General features: G+C 45.4%; 1 protein-coding gene across 1 annotated transcript; it reads right to left on the bottom strand.

Annotated features, from left to right (window-relative positions):
• On the bottom strand, window positions 1–21,663 carry LOC139415837 (sorting nexin 15). The gene is made up of 7 exons (XM_071163967.1): window positions 21,519–21,663; window positions 19,584–19,740; window positions 18,979–19,094; window positions 15,328–15,646; window positions 11,237–11,404; window positions 5,075–5,272; window positions 1–1,272 (listed from the first exon to the last, which is right to left on the bottom strand). The coding sequence occupies exons 1-7, from the start codon at window positions 21,618–21,620 to the stop codon at window positions 1,151–1,153; spliced, it is 1,182 nt and encodes a 393-aa protein (XP_071020068.1). The 5' UTR covers window positions 21,621–21,663; the 3' UTR covers window positions 1–1,150.
• Window positions 21,664–22,237: the final 574 nt, after the last annotated feature.

The raw sequence follows: 22,237 nt of genomic DNA, 5'->3' as shown, positions 1-22,237 counted from the left end.
TACACTGAATCGGTTTTTATTGATTTGTTTAAGAAAACAATGAAGTAATGCGTGTAGTGTACAAAAACACACAATACTATTAACACCTTAAAACATTGTAAAAGACTCTAGGAAGATAAATTAAGAGGACAAAGAAACCATATTCCTTATATAGACCAGAGCCCTATTCCCTATTTAGTGCACTACTTTAGACCAGAGCTGGCACCCTATTCCCTATTTAGTGCACTACTTTAGACCAGGGCTGACACCCTATTCCCTATAGAGTGCACTACTTTAGACCAGAGCCCTAGAACCCTAGTGTTCACCTATTGGCCCTGGTAAAAAGCTGTGCACTATATAGGGAATAGGGTGCCAGCCCTGGTCTAAAGTAGTGCACTATATAGGGAATAGGGTGCCAGCCCTGGTCTAAAGTAGTGCACTATATAGGGAATAGGGTGCCAGCCCTGGTCTAAAGTAGTGCACTATATAGGGAATAGGGTGCCTTTTGGAACGCAAGCCATTGTCTTGTTCATTAAGGGGAATCAGATTCAATTATTTGACAGTTGATTTCAGATTCTAGAAGCAACAGGGATGTGATTCTAGAAGCAACAGGGATGTGATTCTAGAAGCAACAGGGATGTGATTCTAGAAGCAACAGGGATGTGATTCTAGAAGCAACAGGGATGTGATTCTAGAAGCAACAGGGATGTGATTCTAGAAGCAACAGGAATGTGATTCTAGAAGCAACAGGGATGTGATTCTAGAAGCAACAGGGATGTGATTCTTTGTGTGTGTGTTTTAAGCAACAGGAGGCTGTTGAGGGTAGGGCGACACATTAATAATGTCTGGAACAGAGAGAATGAAACACCTGGAAACTGAACGTTTGATGCATTTGACACCATTCCATTTATTCCGCTCCAGCCATTACCACGAGCCCATCCTCCCCAATTAAGAGGCCACCAACCTCCTGTGGTTTTAAGAGAGAGGTAGGGAGGGAGAGAGGTGTGTGTGTGTGTGTAAGTGGTGCTATTGGTTGTTCAAAACTCCAGTTGTTCTATTGATCCTGAGTGTATTAAGGAGTGTGTGTTTCAGCGTCCTGTTCATGTGTGTGTTTATGAGTACTTCTCCGCAGTGTGTGTGTGTGTGTGTGTGTGTGTGTGTGTGTGTGTGTTTAAGCATCCTGGTCCTGCGAGGTGTGTGTGGAGGTAAGTCGTGTGAGTAGTGTCTCTGCATGTTCCAGATACTGAGCAGTTCTTCTCTTTACTGAACCTCTACGTTGTGGGTCTGGATCTCCTAGAGAGAGAGGAGGGGAGAGAGAGAGAGGAGGGGAGAGAGAGAGAGAGGAGGGGAGAGAGAGAGAGGAGGGGAGAGAGAGAGAGAGGAGGGGAGAGAGAGAGAGAGAAGGGGAGAGAGAGAGGAGGGGAGAAAGGGAGAGAGGGAGAGAGGAGGGGAGAAAGGGAGAGAGGGAGAGAGGAGGGGAGGGAGAGAGGGAGAGAGGAGGGGAGGGAGAGAGGAGGGGAGGGAGAGAGAGAGGAGGGGAGAGAGAGAGAGAGAGAAGGGGAGAGAGGGAGAGAGAGGAGGGGAGAGAGGGAGAGAGAGGAGGGGAGAGAGGGAGAGAGAGGAGGGGAGAGAGGGAGAGAGAGGAGGGGAGAGAGGGAGAGAGAGGAGGGGAGAGAGGGAGAGAGGGAGAGAGAGGAGGGGAGAGAGGGAGAGGGAGAGAGAGGAGGGGAGAGAGGGAGAGAGAGGAGGGGAGAGAGGGAGAGAGAGGAGGGGAGAGAGGGAGAGAGAGGAGGGGAGAGAGGGAGAGAGAGGAGGGGAGAGAGGGAGAGAGAGGAGGGGAGAGAGGGAGAGAGAGGAGGGGAGAGAGGGAGAGAGGGAGAGAGAGGAGGGGAGAGAGGGAGAGGGAGAGAGAGGAGGGGAGAGAGGGAGAGGGAGAGAGAGGAGGGGAGAGAGGGAGAGAGGGAGAGAGGAGGGGAGGGAGAGAGGAGGGGAGGGAGAGAGGGAGAGAGGAGGGGAGGGAGAGAGGGAGAGAGGAGGGGAGGGAGAGAGGGAGAGAGGAGGGGAGAGAGAGAGGAGGGGAGAGAGGGAGGGGAGAGAAGAGAGAGAGGAGGGGAGAGAGGGAGGGGAGAGAAGAGAGAAAGGAGGGGAGAGAGAGAGAGGGAGGGGAGAGAAGAGAGAGAGGGGGGAGGGAGGAGAGAGATAAAAATATAAGGACCTTAGATAGAGAAGTGAAAAGGGAGAGAGGAAGGTCCTCCCCCCTCTCCATTACCAATATAGTACCTACATGGGTCTCTCTAACCCACTCCTCCCTCTCTAGGACTGGGTTTAGCTCCTAGCAGAACTCTGCATACCAGGACTGGGTTTAGCTCCTAGAAGAACTCTGCATACTACAGCTGGGTTTAGCTCATAGCAGAACTCTGCATACTACAGCTGGGTTTAGCTCCTAGCAGAACTCTGCATACTACAGCTGGGTTTAGCTCCTAGCAGAACTCTGCATACTACAGCTGGGTTTAGCTCCTAACAGAACTCTGCATACTACAGCTGGGTTTAGCTCCTAGCAGAACTCTGCATACTACAGCTGGGTTTAGCTCCTAGCAGAACTCTGCATACTACAGCTGGGTTTAGCTCCTAGCAGAACTCTGCATACTTCAGCTGGGTTTAGCTCCTAGCAGAACTCTGCATACTAGAGCTGGGTTTAGCACCTAGCAGAACTCTGCATACTACAGCTGGGTTTAGCACCTAGCAGAACTCTGCATACTACAGCTGGGTTTAGCACCTAGCAGAACTCTGCATACTACAGCTGGGTTTAGCTCCTAGCAGAACTCTGCATACTAGGACTGGGTTTAGCTCCTAGCAGAACTCTGCATACTAGGACTGGGTTTAGCTCCTAACAGAACTCTGCATACTACAGCTGGGTTTAGCTCCTAGCAGAACTCTGCATACTAGGACTGGGTTTAGCTCCTAGCAGAACTCTGCATACTAGGACTGGGTTTAGCTCCTAACAGAACTCTGCATACTACAGCTGGGTTTAGCTCCTAGCAGAACTCTGCATACTACAGCTGGGTTTAGCTCCTAACAGAACTCTGCATACTAGGACTGGGTTTAGCTCCTAGCAGAACTCTGCATACTAGGACTGGGTTTAGCTCCTAACAGAACTCTGCATACTACAGCTGGGTTTAGCTCCTAGCAGAACTCTGCATACTACAGCTGGGTTTAGCACCTAGCAGAACTCTGCATACTACAGCTGGGTTTAGCTCCTAGCAGAACTCTGCATACTACAGCTGGGTTTAGCTCCTAGCAGAACTCTGCATACCAGGACTGGGTTTAGCTCCTAGAAGTGAATGTCTGAACTCCCTTAAAATAGTTTAGCTTGTGGCGCCGTAGCCAGTATACACTTCCTCAAAATAATCAGAATTGATGTTATTGCCGAGGAGTTCTTAGTCTGACTAACTAGGTGTAGTATTAGTCTGACTAACTAGGTGTAGTATTAGTCTGACTAACTAGGTGTAGTATTAGTCTGACTAACTAGGTGTAGTATTAGTCTGACTAACTAGGTGTAGTATTAGTCTGACTAACTAGGTGTAGTATTAGTCTGACTAACTAGGTGTAGTATTAGTCTGACTAACTAGGTGTAGTATTAGTCTGACTAACTAGGTGTAGTATTAGTCTGACTAACTAGGTGTAGTATTAGTCTGACTAACTAGGTGTAGTATTAGTCTGACTAACTAGGTGTAGTATTAGTCTGACTAACTAGGTGTAGTATTAGTCTGACTAACTAGGTGTAGTATTAGTCTGACTAACTAGGTGTAGTATTAGTCTGACTAACTAGGTGTAGTATTAGTCTGACTAACTAGGTGTAGTATTAGTCTGACTAACTAGGTGTAGTATTAAGTCTGACTAACTAGGTGTAGTATTAGTCTGACTAACTAGGTGTAGTATTAAGTCTGACTAACTAGGTGTAGTATTAGTCTGACTAACTAGGTGTAGTATTAAGTCTGACTAACTAGGTGTAGTATTAGTCTGACTAACTAGGTGTAGTATTAGTCTGACTAACTAGGTGTAGTATTAGTCTGACTAACTAGGTGTAGTATTAGTCTGACTAACTAGGTGTAGTATTAGTCTGACTAACTAGGTGTAGTATTAGTCTGACTAACTAGGTGTAGTATTAGTCTGACTAACTAGGTGTAGTATTAGTCTGACTAACTAGGTGTAGTATTAGTCTGACTAACTAGGTGTAGTATTAGTCTGACTAACTAGGTGTAGTATTAGTCTGACTAACTAGGTGTAGTATTAAGTCTGACTAACTAGGTGTAGTATTAGTCTGACTAACTAGGTGTAGTATTAGTCTGACTAACTAGGTGTAGTATTAGTCTGACTAACTAGGTGTAGTATTAGTCTGACTAACTAGGTGTAGTATTTCTGAATGAATAAGATGTGCATGAAAACCAGTTGTGCCTCGTTGAATCCCTACTGTTGACCAATCACAGGAAAAAATGGGCGTAGACTTCGACTAGCCAGCTCCTGCTTGTATCGAGATAAAACCGTGTGCATGAACAGCTGAAAAAAACAACAACGAACAAAACCTCCTCATAATATATGCACAAACTGTTTCAGATGGGAATGCCTTCAGCCTGTCCTCCGGTGAGAAGCATATCACCCTCACTCTCTCTCTATCCCTCGCTCATTCTTTCTCCATCCATCCCTCTCACTCTTTCCATCCCTCTCACTCTTTCCATCCCTCCATCCCTCCCTCCCTCTCATCATCCCATCTCACTCTCTCTCTCTCCCTCCCTCTCTCTCTCTCCATCCCTCCCTCACTCTCTATGCCTCCCCCACTCTCTATCCCTCCCTCACTCTCTATCCCTCCCTCACTCTCTATCCCTCCCCCACTCTCTATCCCTCCCTCACTCTCCATCCCTCCCTCTCTCCATCCCTCTCTATCACTATCCATCCCTCACTCTCCATCCTTCCTTCCCTCACTCTCCATCCTTCCCTCCCTCACTATCCATCCTTCCCTCCCTCACTCTCCATCCCTCCCTCACTCTCTCCATCCCCCACTCTCTCCATCCCCCACTTTCTCCATCATCCCTCTCACCTTTAACTCCAGTGATGAGTAAATCCACAGCTGTCTTGTATTTTTGTATGGCTGTACTGTACTCTCCCTCCTTCTCGCTTTCCATCGCAGCTGTGAGCTCATTGGCTGCCTGCTTCAGATAGCCCGCCTCCCCGCCGTCCGGATTGGTCAAGGGCAGCGACAGAAGTTCGGATTGGTCGTGTGATGCGCTCGGTTGGTCTGGGCAAGAGAAATTAGTAATGATAAAGAACAGGAAGAAAAGACAGATAGTCTGGGTGGCAATCTGATTAATTGTTCAGCAGTCTAATTGGTCAGCAGTCTAATTGGTCAGCAGTCTAATTGGTCAGCAGTCTAATTGGTCAGCAGTCTAATTGTTCAGCAGTCTTATGGGGGTAGAAGCTGTTAAGGGTGTATGTATGATATAGAGTGATAGTGTGATAGAGTGATAGTGTGATAGTGTGATAGAGAGTGATAGTGTGATAGAGAGTGATAGAGAGTGATAGTGTGATAGAGAGTGATAGTGTGATAGAGAGTGATAGTGTGATAGAGAGTGATAGTGTGATAGAGAGTGATAGTGTGATAGAGAGTGATAGTGTGATAGAGTGATGTGTGATAGAGAGTGATAGTGTGATAGAGAGTGATAGTGAGTGATAGTGTGATAGAGTTTTATTTTATTTATTTATTTCACCTTTATTTAACCAGGTAGGCTAGTTGAGAACAAGTTCTCATTTACAACTGTGACCTGGCCAAGATAAAGCAAAGCAGTTCGACACAAACAACAACACAGAGTTACACATGGAATAAAACAAACATACAGTCAATAACACAATAGAAAAGTCTATATACAGTGAGTCCAAATGTAGTAAAATTAGGGAGGTAAAGGCAATAAATAGGCCATAGTAGTTACAATTTAGCAAATGAACACTGGAGTGATAGATGTGCAGATGATGATGTGCAAGTAGAGATACTGGAATGCAAAAGAGCAAAAAAGTAAATAAAAACAATATGGGGATGAGGTAGGTAGATTGAATGGGCTATTTACAGATGGGCTATTTACAGATGGGCTATGTACAGCTGCAGCGATCAGTTATCTGCTCAGATAGCTGATGTTTAAAGTTAGTGAGGGAGATATAAGTATCCAACTTCAGCAATTTTTGCAATTCGTTCCAGTCATTGGCAGCAGAGAACTGGAAGGAAAGGCGGCCAAAGGAGGAGTTGGCTTTGGGGATGACCAGTGAGATATACCTGCTGGAGCGTGTGCTACGGGTGGGTGTTGTTATCGTGACCAGTGAGCTGAGATAAGGCGGAGCTTTCCCTAGCAAAGACTTATAGATGACCTGGAGCCAGTGGGTTTGGCGACGAAGATGACGCGAGGGCCAGCCGACGAGAGCATACAGGTCGCAGTGGTGGGTAGTTTTTGGGGCTTTGGTGACAAAATGGATGGCACTGTAATAGACTGCATCCAATTTGTTGAGTAGAGTGTTGGAAGCCATTTTGTAAATGACATCGCCGAAGTCGAGGATCGGTAGGATGGTCAGTTTTACGAGGGTATGTTTGGCAGCATGAGTGAAGGATGCTTTGTTGTGAAATAGGAAGCCAATTCTAGATTTGATTTTGGATTGGAGATGTTTAATGTGAGTCTGGAAGGAGAGTTTACAGTCTAACCAGACACCTAGGTATTTGTGCTTGTCCACCTATTCAGAGCCGTCCAGAGTAGTGATGCTGGACGGGCGGGCAGGTGCGGGCAGCGATCGGTTGAAGAGCATGCATTTAGTTTTACTTGTGTTTAAGAGCAATTGGAGGCCACGGAAGGAGAGTTGTATGGCATTGAAGCTCGTCTGGAGGTTAGTTAACACAGTGTCCAAAAAAGGGCCAGAGGTATACAGAATGGTGTCGTCTGCGTAGAGGTGGATCAGAGAATCACCAGCAGCAAGAGCGACATCGTTGAAATATACAGAGAAAATAATCAGCCCGAGAATTGAACCCTGTGGCACCCCCATAGAAACTGCCAGAGGTCCGGACAACTGATTTGACACACTGAACTCTGTCTGAGAAGTAGTTGGTGAACCAGGCGAGGCAGTCATTTGAGAAACCAAGGCTGTTGAGTCTGCCGATAAGATTATGGTGATTGACAGAGTCGAAAGCCTTGGCCAGGTCGATGAATACGGCTGCACAGTGATGTTTCTTATCGATGGCGGTTATGATATCGTTTAGAACCTTGAGCGTGGCTGAGGTACACCCATGACCAGCTCTGAAACCAGATTGCACAGCGAAGAAGGTATGGTGAGATTCGAAACGGTCAGTGATCTGTTTATTAACTTGGCTTTCGAAGACTTTAGAAAGGCAGGGCAGGATGGATATAGATCTGTAACAGTTCGGGTCTAGAGGCAGGGCAGGATAGATATAGGTCTGTAACAGTTTGAGTCTAGAGGCAGGGCAGGATGGATATAGGTCTGTAACAGTTTGAGTCTAGAGGCAGGGAAGGATTGATATAGGTCTGTAACAGTTTGGGTCTATGGTGTCACCCCCTTTGAAGAGGGGGATGACCGCGGCAGCTTTCCAATCTTTAGGAATCTCAGACGATACGAAAGAGAGGTTGAACAGACTGGTAATAGGGGTTGCAGATTGTCTAGCCAGCTAATTTGTATGGGTCCAGGTTTTGCTCTTTCAGAACATCCGCTATCTGGATTTGGGTGAAGGAGAAGCTGGGGAGGCTCGGGCAAGTAGCTGCGAGGGGTGCGGAGCTGTTGGCCGGGGTTGGGGTAGCCAGGAGGAAGCATGGCCAGCCGTAGAGAAATGTTTATTGAAATTCTCAATTATTGTGGATTTATCGGCGGTGACAGTGTTTCCTAGCCTCAGTGCTGTGGGCAGCTGGGAGGAGGTGCTCTTAATCTCCATGGACTTTAGTGTCCCAAAACCTTTTGGAGTTTGTGCTACAGGATGCAAATTTGTGTTTGAACTGTGTGTATTGGTTCCTGACTTCCCTGAACAGTTGCATATCACGGGGACTATTCGATGTTAGTGCAGTCCGCCACAGGATGTTTTTGTGCTGGTCGAGGGCAGTCAGGTCTGGAGAGAACCAAGTGCTATATCTGTTCCTGGTTCAACATTTATTGAATGGGGCATGCTTATTTAAGATGGTGAGGAAAGCACTTTTAAAGAACGACCAGGCATCCTCTACCGACGGGATGAGGTCAACATCCTTCCAGGGTACCCGGGCCAGGTCGATTAGAAAGGCCTGCTCGCTGAAGTGTTTTAGGGAGCGTTTGACAGTGATGAGGGGTGGTCGTTTGAACGCAAATTCTGAAGATCGATGGGGGGCGATCAATTCACATATGGTGTCCAGGGCACAGCTGGGAGCTGAGGGGGGTCTATAACAGGCGGCAACAGTGAGAGACTTATTTCTGGAGAGATGGATTTTTTAAATTAGTGTGATAGAGAGTGATAGTGTGATAGAGTGATAGAGCGTGTGATAGAGAGTGATAGTGTGATAGAGAGTGATAGAGCGTGTGATAGATAGTGATAGTGTGATAGAGAGTGATAGTGTGATAGAGTGATAGATAGTGATACTGTGATAGTGTGATAGATAGTGATAGTGTGATAGAGGGTGATAGTGTGATAGAGGGTGATAGTGTGATAGAGGGTGATAGAGCGTGTGATAGATCGTGATAGTGTGATAGAGAGTGATAGTGTGATATAGTGTGATAGATAGTGATAATGTGATAGAGAATGATAGTGTGATAGAGGGTGATAGTGTGATAGAGGGTGATAGAGCGTGTGATAGATCGTGATAGTGTGATAGAGAGTGATAGTGTGATAGAGGGTGATAGAGCGTGTGATAGATCGTGATAGTGTGATAGAGAGTGATAGTGTGATATAGTGTGATAGAGAGTGATAATGTGATAGAGAGTGATAGTGTGATATAGTGTGATAGAGAGTGATAATGTGATAGAGAGTGATAGTGTGATAGAGGGTGATAGTGTGATAGAGGGTGATAGAGCGTGTGATAGATCGTGATAGTGTGATAGAGAGTGATAGTGTGATATAGTGTGATAGATAGTGATAATGTGATAGAGAATGATAGATAGTGTGAGAGAGTGATAGAGAGTGTGATAGAGAATGATAGATAGTGTGAGAGTGATAGAGAGTGTGATAGAGAATGATAGTGTGATAGATATACTGTGATAGTGTGATAGATAGTGATAGTGTGATAGAGAGTGATAGTGTGATAGAGGGTGATAGAGCGTGTGATAGATCGTGATAGTGTGATAGAGAGTGATAGTGTGATATAGTGTGATCGATAGTGATAATGTGATAGAGAATGATAGTGTGATAGAGGGTGATAGTGTGATAGAGGGTGATAGAGCGTGTGATAGATCGTGATAGTGTGATAGAGAGTGATAGTGTGATATAGTGTGATAGATAGTGATAATGTGATAGAGAATGATAGATAGTGTGAGAGAGTGATAGAGAGTGTGATAGAGAATGATAGTGTGATAGATATACTGTGATAGTGTGATAGATAGTGATAGTGTGATAGAGAGTGATAGTGTGATAGAGGGTGATAGTGTGATAGAGAGTGATAGAGCGTGTGATAGATTGTGATAGTGTGATAGAGAGTGATAGTGTGATAGATAGTGATAGTGTGATAGAGAGTGTGATAGATAGTGATAGTGTGATAGAGAGTGTGATAGTGTGATAGAGAGTGATAGATAGTGTGATAGAGAGTGATAGTGTGATAGATAGTGATGGTGTGATAGACAGTGTGATAGAGAGTGATGGTGTGATAGACAGTGTGATAGACAGTGTGATAGAGAGTGATAGTGTGATAGACAGTGTGATAGACAGTGATAGTGTGATAGAGAGTGATAGTGTGAAAGAGAGTGATGGTGTGATAGACAGTGTGATAGAGAGTGATAGTGTGATAGATAGTGATGGTGTGATAGAGTGATAGTGTGATAGATAGTGATGGTGTGATAGACAGTGTGATAGAGAGTGATAGTGTGATAGAGAGTGTGATTGATAGTGTGATAGAGAGTGAGAGTGTGATAGATAGTGTGATTGATAGTGTGATAGACAGTGTGATAGACAGTGATAGTGTGATAGAGAGTGATAGTGTGAGAGAGAGTGTGATAGAGAGTGAGAGTGTGATAGAGAGTGTGATAGATAGAGTGATAGTGTGATAGATAGTGATAGATAGTGATGGTGTGATAGATAGTGATAGTGTGATAGATAGTGATAGATAGTGATGGTGTGATAGATAGTGTGATAGACAGTGTGATAGACAGTGTGATAGACAGTGTGATAGACAGTGATAGTGTGATAGAGAGTGTGATAGAGAGTGATAGTGTGAAAGAGAGTGATGGTGTGATAGACAGTGTGATAGAGAGTGATAGTGTGATAGATAGTGATGGTGTGATAGTGATAGTGTGATAGATAGTGATGGTGTGATAGACAGTGTGATAGAGAGTGATAGTGTGATAGAGAGTGTGATTGATAGTGTGATAGAGAGTGAGAGTGTGATAGATAGTGTGATAGACAGTGTGATAGACAGTGTGATAGACAGTGATAGACAGTGTGATAGAGAGTGTGATAGATAGTGAGAGTGTGATAGAGAGTGTGATAGATAGAGTGATAGTGTGATAGATAGTGATAGATAGTGATGGTGTGATAGACAGTGTGATAGAGAGTGATAGTGTGATAGAGAGTGTGATAGAGAGTGAGAGTGTGATAGAGAGTGTGATAGATAGAGTGATAGTGTGATAGATAGTGATAGATAGTGATGGTGTGATAGACAGTGTGATAGAGAGTGATAGTGTGATAGATAGTGATGGTGTGATAGAGAGTGATAGTGTGATAGATAGTGATGGTGTGGTAGACAGTGTGATAGACAGTGTGATAGAGTGTGATAGACAGTGTGATAGACAGTGTGATAGACAGTGTGATAGAGAGTGAGTGTAATTCCCCAGTCCCTATCGTGTCTCTGTGGTTTTGTAATGTTGCTGTTTCCGGTAACTGGATAAAAAGGGACATATCTGGGGTGGCACTTGATTGTAGTAGTGTGTGTGTGTGTGCGCGTGCGTGCGTGTGTGTGTGTGTCTGTGTATGTGTGTGTATGTGTGTATGTGTGTGTGTGTGTGTGTGTGTGTGTGTATATGTGTGTGTGCGTGCGTAACCTCTGACCTTCTTTAGCACAGGGGTCGAAGATGGCGAGGTCGTTGTCGGAGAGAGGAGGGGGCGGTACTTCCTCTGACGGCTCCTCCCGCATCACAGAATCGAACAGCGAATCAAACTCCTCTTGAGACTGTGATTGGTCTGTTCTGAGGACGCAGGGCCGGAACGGAGTGAGAACTAGGGAAGAGAAGCACGAATAACAGTAAAGCCACAGCAAGGCAAATGTCCAGGACACCACAGGACATTTTTTTATCATTTCGGCAGGAAGCCCTCGAAGTGGCTTCCTCTCCTCATCTCCTGTCGTTCATCTGCACGGATGTGAAAGAACAGGAACGCAGTGGGCTGTACTAGGGGGTTGACGGACCTCACAATACCGTGCTATCACAACACTCAGGTGCATATACAGTGCCTTGCGAAAGTATTCGGCCCCCTTGAACTTTGCGACCTTTTGCCACATTTCAGGCTTCAAACATAAAGATATAAAACTGTATTTTTTTGTGAAGAATCAACAACAAGTGGGACACAATCATGAAGTGGAACGACATTTATTGGATATTTCAAACTTTTTTAACAAATCAAAAACTGAAAAATTGGGCGTGCAAAATTATTCAGCCCCCTTAAGTTAATACTTTGTAGCGCCACCTTTTGCTGCGATTACAGCTGTAAGTCGCTGGCTCCATCCATCTTCCCATCAATTTTAACCATCTTCCCTGTCCCTGCTGAAGCAAAGCAGGCCCAAACCATGATGCTGCCACCACCATGTTTGACAGTGGGGATGGTGTGTTCAGGGTGATGAGCTGTGTTGCTTTTACGCCAAACATAACGTTTTTCCATTGTTGCCAAAAAGTTCAATTTTGGTTTCATCTGACCAGAGCACCTTCTTCCACATGTTTGGTGTGTCTCCCAGGTGGCTTGTGGCAAACTTTAAACAACACTTTTTATGGATATCTTTAAGAAATGGCTTTCTTCTTGCCACTCTTCCATAAAGGCCAGATTTGAGCTATCTTAATGTGAATGCACTAACTGTAAGTTGGAATAAGAGTCTGCTAAATTACTCAAATGTAAACGTTACTGTATAGATTGTTTTTCCACCATCACTAGGAAAGGGAAAGGGGGGGATACCTACTAAACACTGAAATGTGTTTTCCTGCATTTAACCCCCTGATTCAGAGAGGTGCGGGGTGGGGGCTGCCTTAATCAACATCCACGGCACCAGGGAACAGTGGGTTAACTGCCTTGTTCAGGGTTGCTGAATGACAGATTTTTACCTTGTCAGCTCAGGGATTCGATCCAGCTGGCCCAACGCCCTAACCACTAAGCTACCTGCTCTAACCACTAAGCTACCTGCTCTAACCACTAAGCTACCTGCTCTAACCACTAGGCTACCTGCTCTAACCACTAAGCTACCTGCTCTAACCACTAGGCTACCTGCTCTAACCACTAAGCTACCTGCTCTAACCACTAAGCTACCTGCTCTAACCACTAGGCTACCTGCTCTAACCACTAAGCTACCTGCTCTAACCACTAAGCTACCTGCTCTAACCACTAAGCTGCCTTCTCTAACCACTAAGCTGCCTTCTCTAACCACTAAGCTGCCTGCTCTAACCACTAAGCTACCTGCCTCTAACCACTAAGCTACCTGCTCTAACCACTAAGCTACCCGCTCTAACCACTAAGCTACCCGCTCTAACCACTAAGCTACCCGCTCTAACCACTAAGCTACCCGCTCTAACCACTAAGCTGCCTTCTCTAACCACTAAGCTGCCTGCTCTAACCACTAAGCTACCCGCTCTAACCACTAAGCTACCCGCTCTAACCACTAAGCTACCCGCTCTAACCACTAAGCTACCCGCTCTAACCACTAAGCTACCCGCTCCAATCACTAAGCTACCCGCTCTAACCACTAAGCTACCCGCTCTAACCACTAAGCTACCCGCTCTAACCACTAAGCTACCCGCTCTAACCACTAAGCTACCCGCTCTAACCACTAAGCTACCCGCTCTAACCACTAAGCTACCCGCTCTAACCACTAAGCTGCCTTCTCTAACCACTAAGCTGCCTGCTCTAACCACTAAGCTACCCGCTCTAACCACTAAGCTACCCGCTCTAACCACTAAGCTACCCGCTCTAACCACTAAGCTACCCGCTCTAACCACTAAGCTACCCGCTCCAATCACTAAGCTACCCGCTCTAACCACTAAGCTACCCGCTCTAACCACTAAGCTACCCGCTCTAACCACTAAGCTACCCGCTCTAACCACTAAGCTACCCGCTCCAATCACTAAGCTACCCGCTCTAACCACTAAGCTACCCGCTCTAACCACTAAGCTACCTGCTCTAACCACTAGGCTACCTGCCTCTAACCACTAGGCTACCTGCCTCTAACCACTAGGCTACCTGCTCTAACCACTAAGCTACCTGCCTCTAACCACTAAGCTACCTGCTCTAACCACTAGGCTACCTGCTCTAACCACTAAGCTACCTGCCTCTAACCACTAGGCTACCTGCTCTAACCACTAAGCTACCTGCCTCTAACCACTAAGCTACCCGCTCTAACCACTAAGCTACCCGCTCTAACCACTAAGCTACCTGCCTCTAACCACTAAGCTACCTGCTCTAACCACTAGGCTACCTGCCTCTAACCACTAGGCTACCTGCCTCTAACCACTAGGCTACCTGCCTCTAACCACTAGGCTACCTGCTCTAACCACTAAGCTACCTGCCTCTAACCACTAAGCTACCTGCTCTAACCACTAGGCTACCTGCTCTAACCACTAAGCTACCTAACCTCTAACCACTAGGCTACCTGCTCTAACCACTAAGCTACCTGCCTCTAACCACTAGGCTACCTGCTCTAACCACTAAGCTACCCGCTCTAACCACTAAGCTACCTGCCTCTAACCACTAAGCTACCTGCTCTAACCACTAAGCTACCCGCTCTAACCACTAAGCTACCCGCTCTAACCACTAAGCTACCCGCTCTAACCACTAAGCTACCCGCTCTAACCACTAAGCTGCCTTCTCTAACCACTAAGCTGCCTGCTCTAACCACTAAGCTACCCGCTCTAACCACTAAGCTACCCGCTCTAACCACTAAGCTACCCGCTCTAACCACTAAGCTACCCGCTCCAATCACTAAGCTACCCGCTCTAACCACTAAGCTACCCGCTCTAACCACTAAGCTACCCGCTCTAACCACTAAGCTACCTGCTCTAACCACTAGGCTACCTGCCTCTAACCACTAGGCTACCTGCCTCTAACCACTAGGCTACCTGCTCTAACCACTAAGCTACCTGCCTCTAACCACTAAGCTACCTGCTCTAACCACTAGGCTACCTGCTCTAACCACTAGGCTACCTGCTCTAACCACTAAGCTACCTGCCTCTAACCACTAGGCTACCTGCTCTAACCACTAAGCTACCTGCCTCTAACCACTAAGCTACCCGCTCTAACCACTAAGCTACCCGCTCTAACCACTAAGCTACCTGCCTCTAACCACTAAGCTACCTGCTCTAACCACTAGGCTACCTGCCTCTAACCACTAAGCTACCTGCCTCTAACCACTAGGCTACCTGCCTCTAACCACTAGGCTACCTGCTCTAACCACTAAGCTACCTGCCTCTAACCACTAAGCTACCTGCTCTAACCACTAGGCTACCTGCTCTAACCACTAAGCTACCTGCCTCTAACCACTAGGCTACCTGCTCTAACCACTAAGCTACCTGCTCTAACCACTAAGCTACCTGCCTCTAACCACTAAGCTACCTGCTCTAACCAGTTGATTTCCAGTTGATTGCAGAGAAAGTAGAGCAGAAAAGGAGGATGCTACTTTTGACTAAAGAGCTGCAGACTTTTCGTTTCTGCTGATTTCTACACTGAACAAACTACAACTCCCAACATGCATCGCACAGTTTGGGCTCGATCTGATTCATCTCTAGAGAAACTGTACAATGTGCACATTGATTTCAGAAGAAAACAGAATGAAAATGGCTTTAAAATAATTTAACCAACGTCTGTCAAAGAGTTGTTTAAAAAAAAAAGAAAAATATCTACGTTAAAAATCGCTCGGTGTGTTGTGCGTTTCTCTATGTTTCTTGTACCTCTGTCGTCTAGCTTCAGATCGCCGGGTACATCAGGAAGGTCCGTTAACTCTTCCTCCTCCTCCTCAGCTGTAGGTGTTACTGGAGTAGGACAACCCCCCATCTCACTGTAGGCCTCAGCTGCAACCTCAGGCTCGACTAGATCCGTGCCCAGTGAAAGACCCAGCTTCTGGGGTTGGATAGGGGCCTCGGTCCCCTCCTCCTCCGCCGCAGGTTCACAGTCTGAGCCTCGACGCTGTGGCAGGGGGATGAGGGGGGGAGGGAGGGGGGTGGAGGAGGAGAGAGGAGAGGGGTCTAACGGCCTGATCACCTCACCACCCTAGGGGAGAGGGGAGGGGGAGAGAGGGGTAGCGAGGGGAGGGAGATAGATGGGTAGAGAGAGGGGAGGGGGAGAGAGGGGGAGCGAGGGGAGGGGGAGAGATGGGTAGAGAGAGGGGTAGCGAGGGGAGGGAGATAGATGGGTAGAGAGAGGGGATGGGGAGAGGGGAGGGGTAGAGAGAGGGGATGGGGAGAGGGGAGGGGTAGAGAGAGGGGAGGGGGAGAGAGAAGGGATGGGGAGAGGGGAGGGGGAGAGAGAAGGTATGGGAGAGGGGATGGGGAGAGAGGGGTAGCGAGGGGAGGGAGATAGATGGGTAGAGAGAGGGGAGGGGGAGAGAGAGGGGAGAGGGAGAGAGAGGGGAGGGGGAGGGGAGGGAGAGAGGGGTAGAGAGATAGATGGTAGAGAGAGGGGTAGCGAGGGAAGGGAGATAGATGGGTAGAGAGAGGGGAGGAGGAGAGAGTGGGAGCGAGGGGAGGGGGAGACATGGGTAGAGAGAAGGGAGGAGGAGAGAGGGGGAGCGAGGGGAGGGGGAGACATGGGTAGAGAGAGGGGAGGAGGAGAGAGGGGGAGCGAGGGGAGGGGGAGACATGGGTAGAGAGAGGGGAGGAGGAGAGAGGGGAGGAGGAGAGAGGGGAGGAGGAGAGAGGGGGAGCGAGGGGAGGGGGAGACATGGGTAGAGAGAGGGGAGGAGGAGAGAGGGGGAGCGAGGGGAGGGGGAGACATGGGTAGAGAGAGTTTAGTTTACTAATTTGACAATTTTAGGGCATTTTTCACCCTGCCAGCTCCTATTAGTTCTATTGAGCACTGTGACACCAACTCGCCTTCCGAACGTTGTTGTACTATGTCACAATGGCAGCGTCTAGTTGGCAATGAGACCTGCTCTCCTTATTTATAGTTAAAATGTAAACAACAAACAAATACTCATGGAACTCTGAGGTTGTTTCCTGTAGGGAAATATAGGCATGACTGTCTATTTCGCCAAATATCTCACAGTGTGTATATTTGGATTTTTTGTTCAAGTCGGGCACCATTTTAATCAGGAGAATCTCCTCTTTGTAATGATGTAAGTCTGGGCAGCGAGCTCGGTTGTCATCGATCACTAGATCAGAAATAGTCAGAAGTTTTCATTTGTTCCACTACTTTCTCATTACGCAGTGTTGGGAAATAATCAGAATTAGGTAATTAAGATGTTTTATATTCAGCATATGTTTGTAAGTTACTTCTCTTCAGAATGTTTATTTTTGTATAATACTGTGGCGGAGTTGCAGTATCTGTTCTCTGTCAGGACTAAGTTGCTTGGGCCGCAGAGAGGGGAGAGGTCAAGCGTGTATCTCTTGGCTCCACAATGTCTGTGTGCCAGTCAGTGTGTCTCTGTGATCTGGTCAAGATAGGATGGATTTGATATATGCCTGTTGATATTTTTATTTTATTTATTTTTATTTCACCTTTATTTAACCAGGTAGGCTAGTTGAGAACACCTTTATTTAACCAGGTAGGCCAGTTGAGAACAAGTTCTCATTTACAACTGTGATCTGGCCAAGATAAAGCATAGCAGTGTGAACAGACAGCAACACAGAGTTACACTTGGAGTAAAACAAACATACAGTCAATAATACAGTATAAACAAGTCTATATACGATGTGAGCAAATGAGGTGAGATAAGGGAGGTAAAGGCAAAAAGGCCATGGTGGCAAAGTAAATACAATATAGCAAGTAAAACACTGGAATGGTAGATTTGCAGTGGAAGAATGTGCAAAGTAGAAATAAAAATAATGGGGTGCAAAGGAGCAAAATAAATAAATAAATAAAATACAGTAGGGAAAGAGGTAGTTGTTTGGGCTAAATTATAGGTGGACTATGTACAGGTGCAGTAATCTGTGAGCTGCTCTGACAGTTGGTGGAGGATTGGTTTATGGTTCTGAGTTTGAGAAAATAACATAGTTTAGGAGACAAAGCTGAACGATGAATTATGCCGATGCTGTCTTATCCTGTGTGTGTCTTTGCTATAAAGTATCTCAGTTGAAATGTGGAAGGGGCTCTCAGAGAATTCATTGAGAGACACTGAGTTACCTGAGAGTCACCGGATTGTGATAGAGCTGATATAATTAAAGATGGACTTTGATAACTAACTCTGACTTGTGTTGTGGTTTGCTCCCATGATTTGGTAAATACAGGAAATTTCCACGGCAGCAGACATGAGCACAGTTGACACCACCGGGGTGCGGATGTTAACTTTTTACACAAATTGTTTTTAATCCCGTTTCGTCCGACGAACAGATTGATGTGGTAAAATAAAAACGGGATAAAATGTTTTTTTGTTGCCATGGCAACACGGAATTCTAAGCATCATAGAATCATAGAATGATTTTTAATCCTTGAGAAAACCAAGACATGGATGGTGTTCCCTTCAGAGGGAGAATGGGAAAGTAAAAAAAGATTTAGGTGCCTCTGAACAAGGTAAGTAGGTGCCAGGCGCACTGGTTTCTGTCAAGAACTGCAACGCTGCTTGGGTTTTTCCACGCTCAACAGTTTCCCATTTGTATCAAGAATGGTCCACCACCCAAAGGACATCTAACCAACTTGACACGATGGTGGGAAGAATTTGGAGTAAAACATGGGCCAGCATCCCTGTGGAACGTTTGACACCTTGTAGAGTCCATTCACCGACAAACTGAGGCTGTTCTGAGGGGAAAAGTGGAGGGGTGGGGGGGTGCAACTCAATATTAGGAAGGTGTTTGGTTTAGCACAATGTTTCCTCATTGTAAATAAGAATTTGTTCTTAACTGACTTTCCTGGTTAAATAAAAGGTTAAATAAAGGTTAAATAAAAGGTCAAATAAAGGTTAAATAAAGGTTAAATAAAAGGTTAAATAAAATGTTAAATAAAAGGTTAAATAAAGGTTAAATAAAATGTTAAATAAAGGTTAAATAAAGGTTAAATAAAAGGTTAAATAAAAGGTTAAATAAAGGTTAAATAAAGGTTAAATAAAAGGTTAAATAAAAGGTTAAATAAAGGTTAAATAAAAGGTTAAATAAAAGGTTAAATAAATGAAATACTCCAGCAGCAACCTGCTGAGGAGCAGCAGGAGAATTCACGCTCAAAATAGTCTCTGTACGTTGTGCACGTGTGCTAGTTGTGTTGGATACGTACGATACCTATAGACCGATAAACGTAACGATCAAATTGTGTTTCCAACGACTGGCACTTCCATCAATGAATAAAATGTTTTTTTTTTAACAATGGGACTTTTCTTATTTTTCTTCCTCCCTGTCATTTTGGCCGGTAATTGCCAGTTAACGGAAGGAATGTTTGGTTATTTCTATGTTTCTCACCCTAAAGAAGTCCTTAAGCTGAGGGCTGTTGTAGAGAGCAGGGATATTGGTGGTGAATAGTAGCATGACCTCAGCTGCACTCCTCCTCTCCTCGATCACCCCTTCATCAAACCTACCTGAGAGAGAGAGAGAGAGATGAACAATAATAATAAGTAGACTGACTGATTTACTAATTGATTGACTGATTCATTGATTAAAAGATGCAGTCCGGGATCTGAAGCACAACAAATTCGTAACATACTGTACGAATTGGTTTCGTAACATACGGTACGAATTGGTTTCGTAACATACTGTACGAATTGGTTTCGTAACATACTGTACGAATTGGTTTCGCAACATACTGTACGAATTGGTTTCGTAACATACGGTACGAATTGGTTTCGTAACATACTGTACGAATTGGTTTCGTAACATACTGTACGAATTGGTTTCGTAACATACTGTACGAATTACAAAACATTTTTGAAAAGATAAATAAATGAGGATGTAACATATCATACGAAAATGGAAAACTGTAGCACACAAAAAACAGAGACCCGTTTTGGCTCGAGCTACTGGCTGAAATGATGCAAAAGTTCTGGAGTATCACTTTAACTGGGTCATACCAAAGAGCTGAGCTCCAGGGAACGGAGGGAACTCCTCCTGTCTCCTGAACAGGTTTCTGTGTGTGTAGGACAGCTCTCCATGTAGCTTCTTCAGTTCACTGTACCTCCTCCATACTATCACCTCTTTGACGTCCTCTGGACGACGCTTGGAGACAAACTAGAGCGAGAGACAGGAAGAGAGAGAGAGACAGGAAGAGAGAGAGAGACAGGAAGAGAGAGAGACAGGAAGAGAGAGAGACAGGAAGAGAGAGACAGGAAGAGAGAGAGAGAGACAGGAAGAGAGAGAGAGAGAGAGAGAGAGAGAGAGAGAGAGAGAGAGAGAGAGACAGGAAGAGAGAGAGAGACAGGAAGAGAGAGAGAGACAGGAAGAGAGAGAGAGACAGGAAGAGAGGAGAGAGACAGGAAGAGAGAGAGAGAGAGAGAGAGGAAGGGATGGAGGGAGAAGAGGAGCGAAAGAAGCAAGAGGGAGAGAGAGACAGGGAGAGAGAGAGACAGGAAGAGAGGAGAGAGCGAGAGAGAGAGGAAGGGATGGAGGGAGAAGAGGAGCGAAGGAAGCAAGAGGGAGAGAGACAGGTGGAAGGAAAGGACAAGGGTAATTCATCAAAAGTAAACATAGTGATGTGTGTCCCGCATTTACATAGAATACATTTATAGTACGAACTTCCTGTTTTTATATTTAACTAGGCAAGTCATGGTACAAACATTATTAGTCACAGACAACAGCACAAAGGGCAAGGTAGAGACAACAACACATCACACGAAGCAGCCACGAGTGTCAGTAAGAGTGTCCATGATTGAGTCTTGGACTGTAGAGATACTACTGTCTCGTTTGAGTGGTTTTTGCTGGACATTCCAGTCTCTAGCTGCAGCGAACTGAAAAGAGGAGAGACCCAGGGATGTGTGTGTTTTGGGGACCTTTATCAGAATGTGACTGGCAGAACGGGTGTTGTACGTGGAGGATGAGGGCTGCAGTAGATATCTCAGATAGGGGGGAGTGAGGCCTAAGAGGGTTTTATAAATAAACATCAACCAGTGGGTCTTGTGATGGGTATACAGAGATGACCAGTTTACAGAGGAGTATAGAGTGCAGTGATGTGTCCTATAAGGAGCATTTGTGGCAAATCTGATGGCTGAATGGTAAAGAACTTCTAGCCGCCTGAGCACCCTTACCTGCCAATCTATAAATTATGCCTCCGTAATATAGCATGGGTAAGATGGTCATCTGAATCAGGGTTAGTTTGGCAGCTGGGGTGAAAGAGGAGCGATTACGATCGAGTAAACCCAAGTCTAGATTTAACCTTATCGTGCAGCTTGTATTAGTGCTGAGAGAAGGACAGTGCACCGTCTAGCCATACTCCCAAGTACTTGCATGAGGTGACTACCTCAAGCTCTAAACCCTCAGAGGTAGTAATCACACCGGTGGGGAGAGGGGCATTCTTCTTACCCGAAACACATGACCTCTGATTTTAAAGGTGTTCATAGGATAGGAGGATTTACATGCACAATACTATCAGCAATACTATCAGCAGCGAGAAGGCAAGTTGGAGGAGAAGGATGTGTGTAGAAAAGGAGGAGGTGGTATAACTACCCAAAGGGGTCAAGTCACGGGGGGTTCAATGCTGAAATCATGCAACGAATCACGAGTTCCCAACAATGCCCCTTTGGAATTGATTAGTGCTTGAGAGCAGGGATATTGGACCACTGTCTATTGAACACACACACACACACACACACACACACACACACATATATATATATATATATATATGCATTGTATAAGTCTATCCTGACACCCTGACATAAAGTATTTATTAGCTAGCTATAAACAAGACTATTGCTGACAGTCAAAACAATGCATTAAAATGGCTAACGCTAACCAGCTACATAGTGGCTGACGCTACTAAAATACAAGATAAAACGACTTGACAAACCGACCCTTGCGGTGACTTTATATTCCGTGTGTCCCTTCTCGTGGGTGCGTGGTTCTGTCACCGAGAAAAAACGGTAATAATCTTCTTTCTCTTTCTTCCGAGACATCGCCGTGTGGAAGTACAGATGTATACACTTGTGGTTGTCACTAATTACCACACGCACAAAGTCAAAATGGGTATATCGTAAAAATGAATAAAAACTAAAATGTACTTTTTGGTCTTAATGTATTGTTATAATTAGGCACAGGGTTAGCAGTGTGATTATGGTTAGGTTTAGAAATCAGATTGTAGAAATAGGCGGGATTTAGCAATAATGTTGACTTTGTGGCTGTGGTAACTAGTGACGACTCTAGCTTCCTGGTTGGTGGCGTAGTCTTTGCGTGACCAGTGACACTCTCTGCTGAAGGGAGATCTCGTCAGGTAAATTTAGCTCATAGTTGAGTTGACTTTTTTTTCTCAGAGATTCAACTTTTATATGAAAAGTTTACACTATACGCCTTTTATTGAATCTATGGATAAAAAAATATATATATAATACTGATAGGTTTAACATATGTTAACAATGTTATAAGGGGCATGTCTTATTTGACCATCTTCAATTACCATAAGTAACCCACAGGGGGCGCTATCTATCTTTTGTCACCAGCCGGTCAAGCAGATGTAATGACCCTATCATGAGCGAGAGAGAGATTATATTTCCCATGCCAATAAAGACCTTAAATT

Source organism: Oncorhynchus clarkii, chromosome 9 (assembly GCF_045791955.1).
Source record: "Oncorhynchus clarkii lewisi isolate Uvic-CL-2024 chromosome 9, UVic_Ocla_1.0, whole genome shotgun sequence".
Taxonomy (NCBI): domain Eukaryota; kingdom Metazoa; phylum Chordata; class Actinopteri; order Salmoniformes; family Salmonidae; genus Oncorhynchus; species Oncorhynchus clarkii.
Note: the sequence above shows the minus strand (reverse complement) of the source record. Positions and strands in the feature narration are given on the sequence as shown.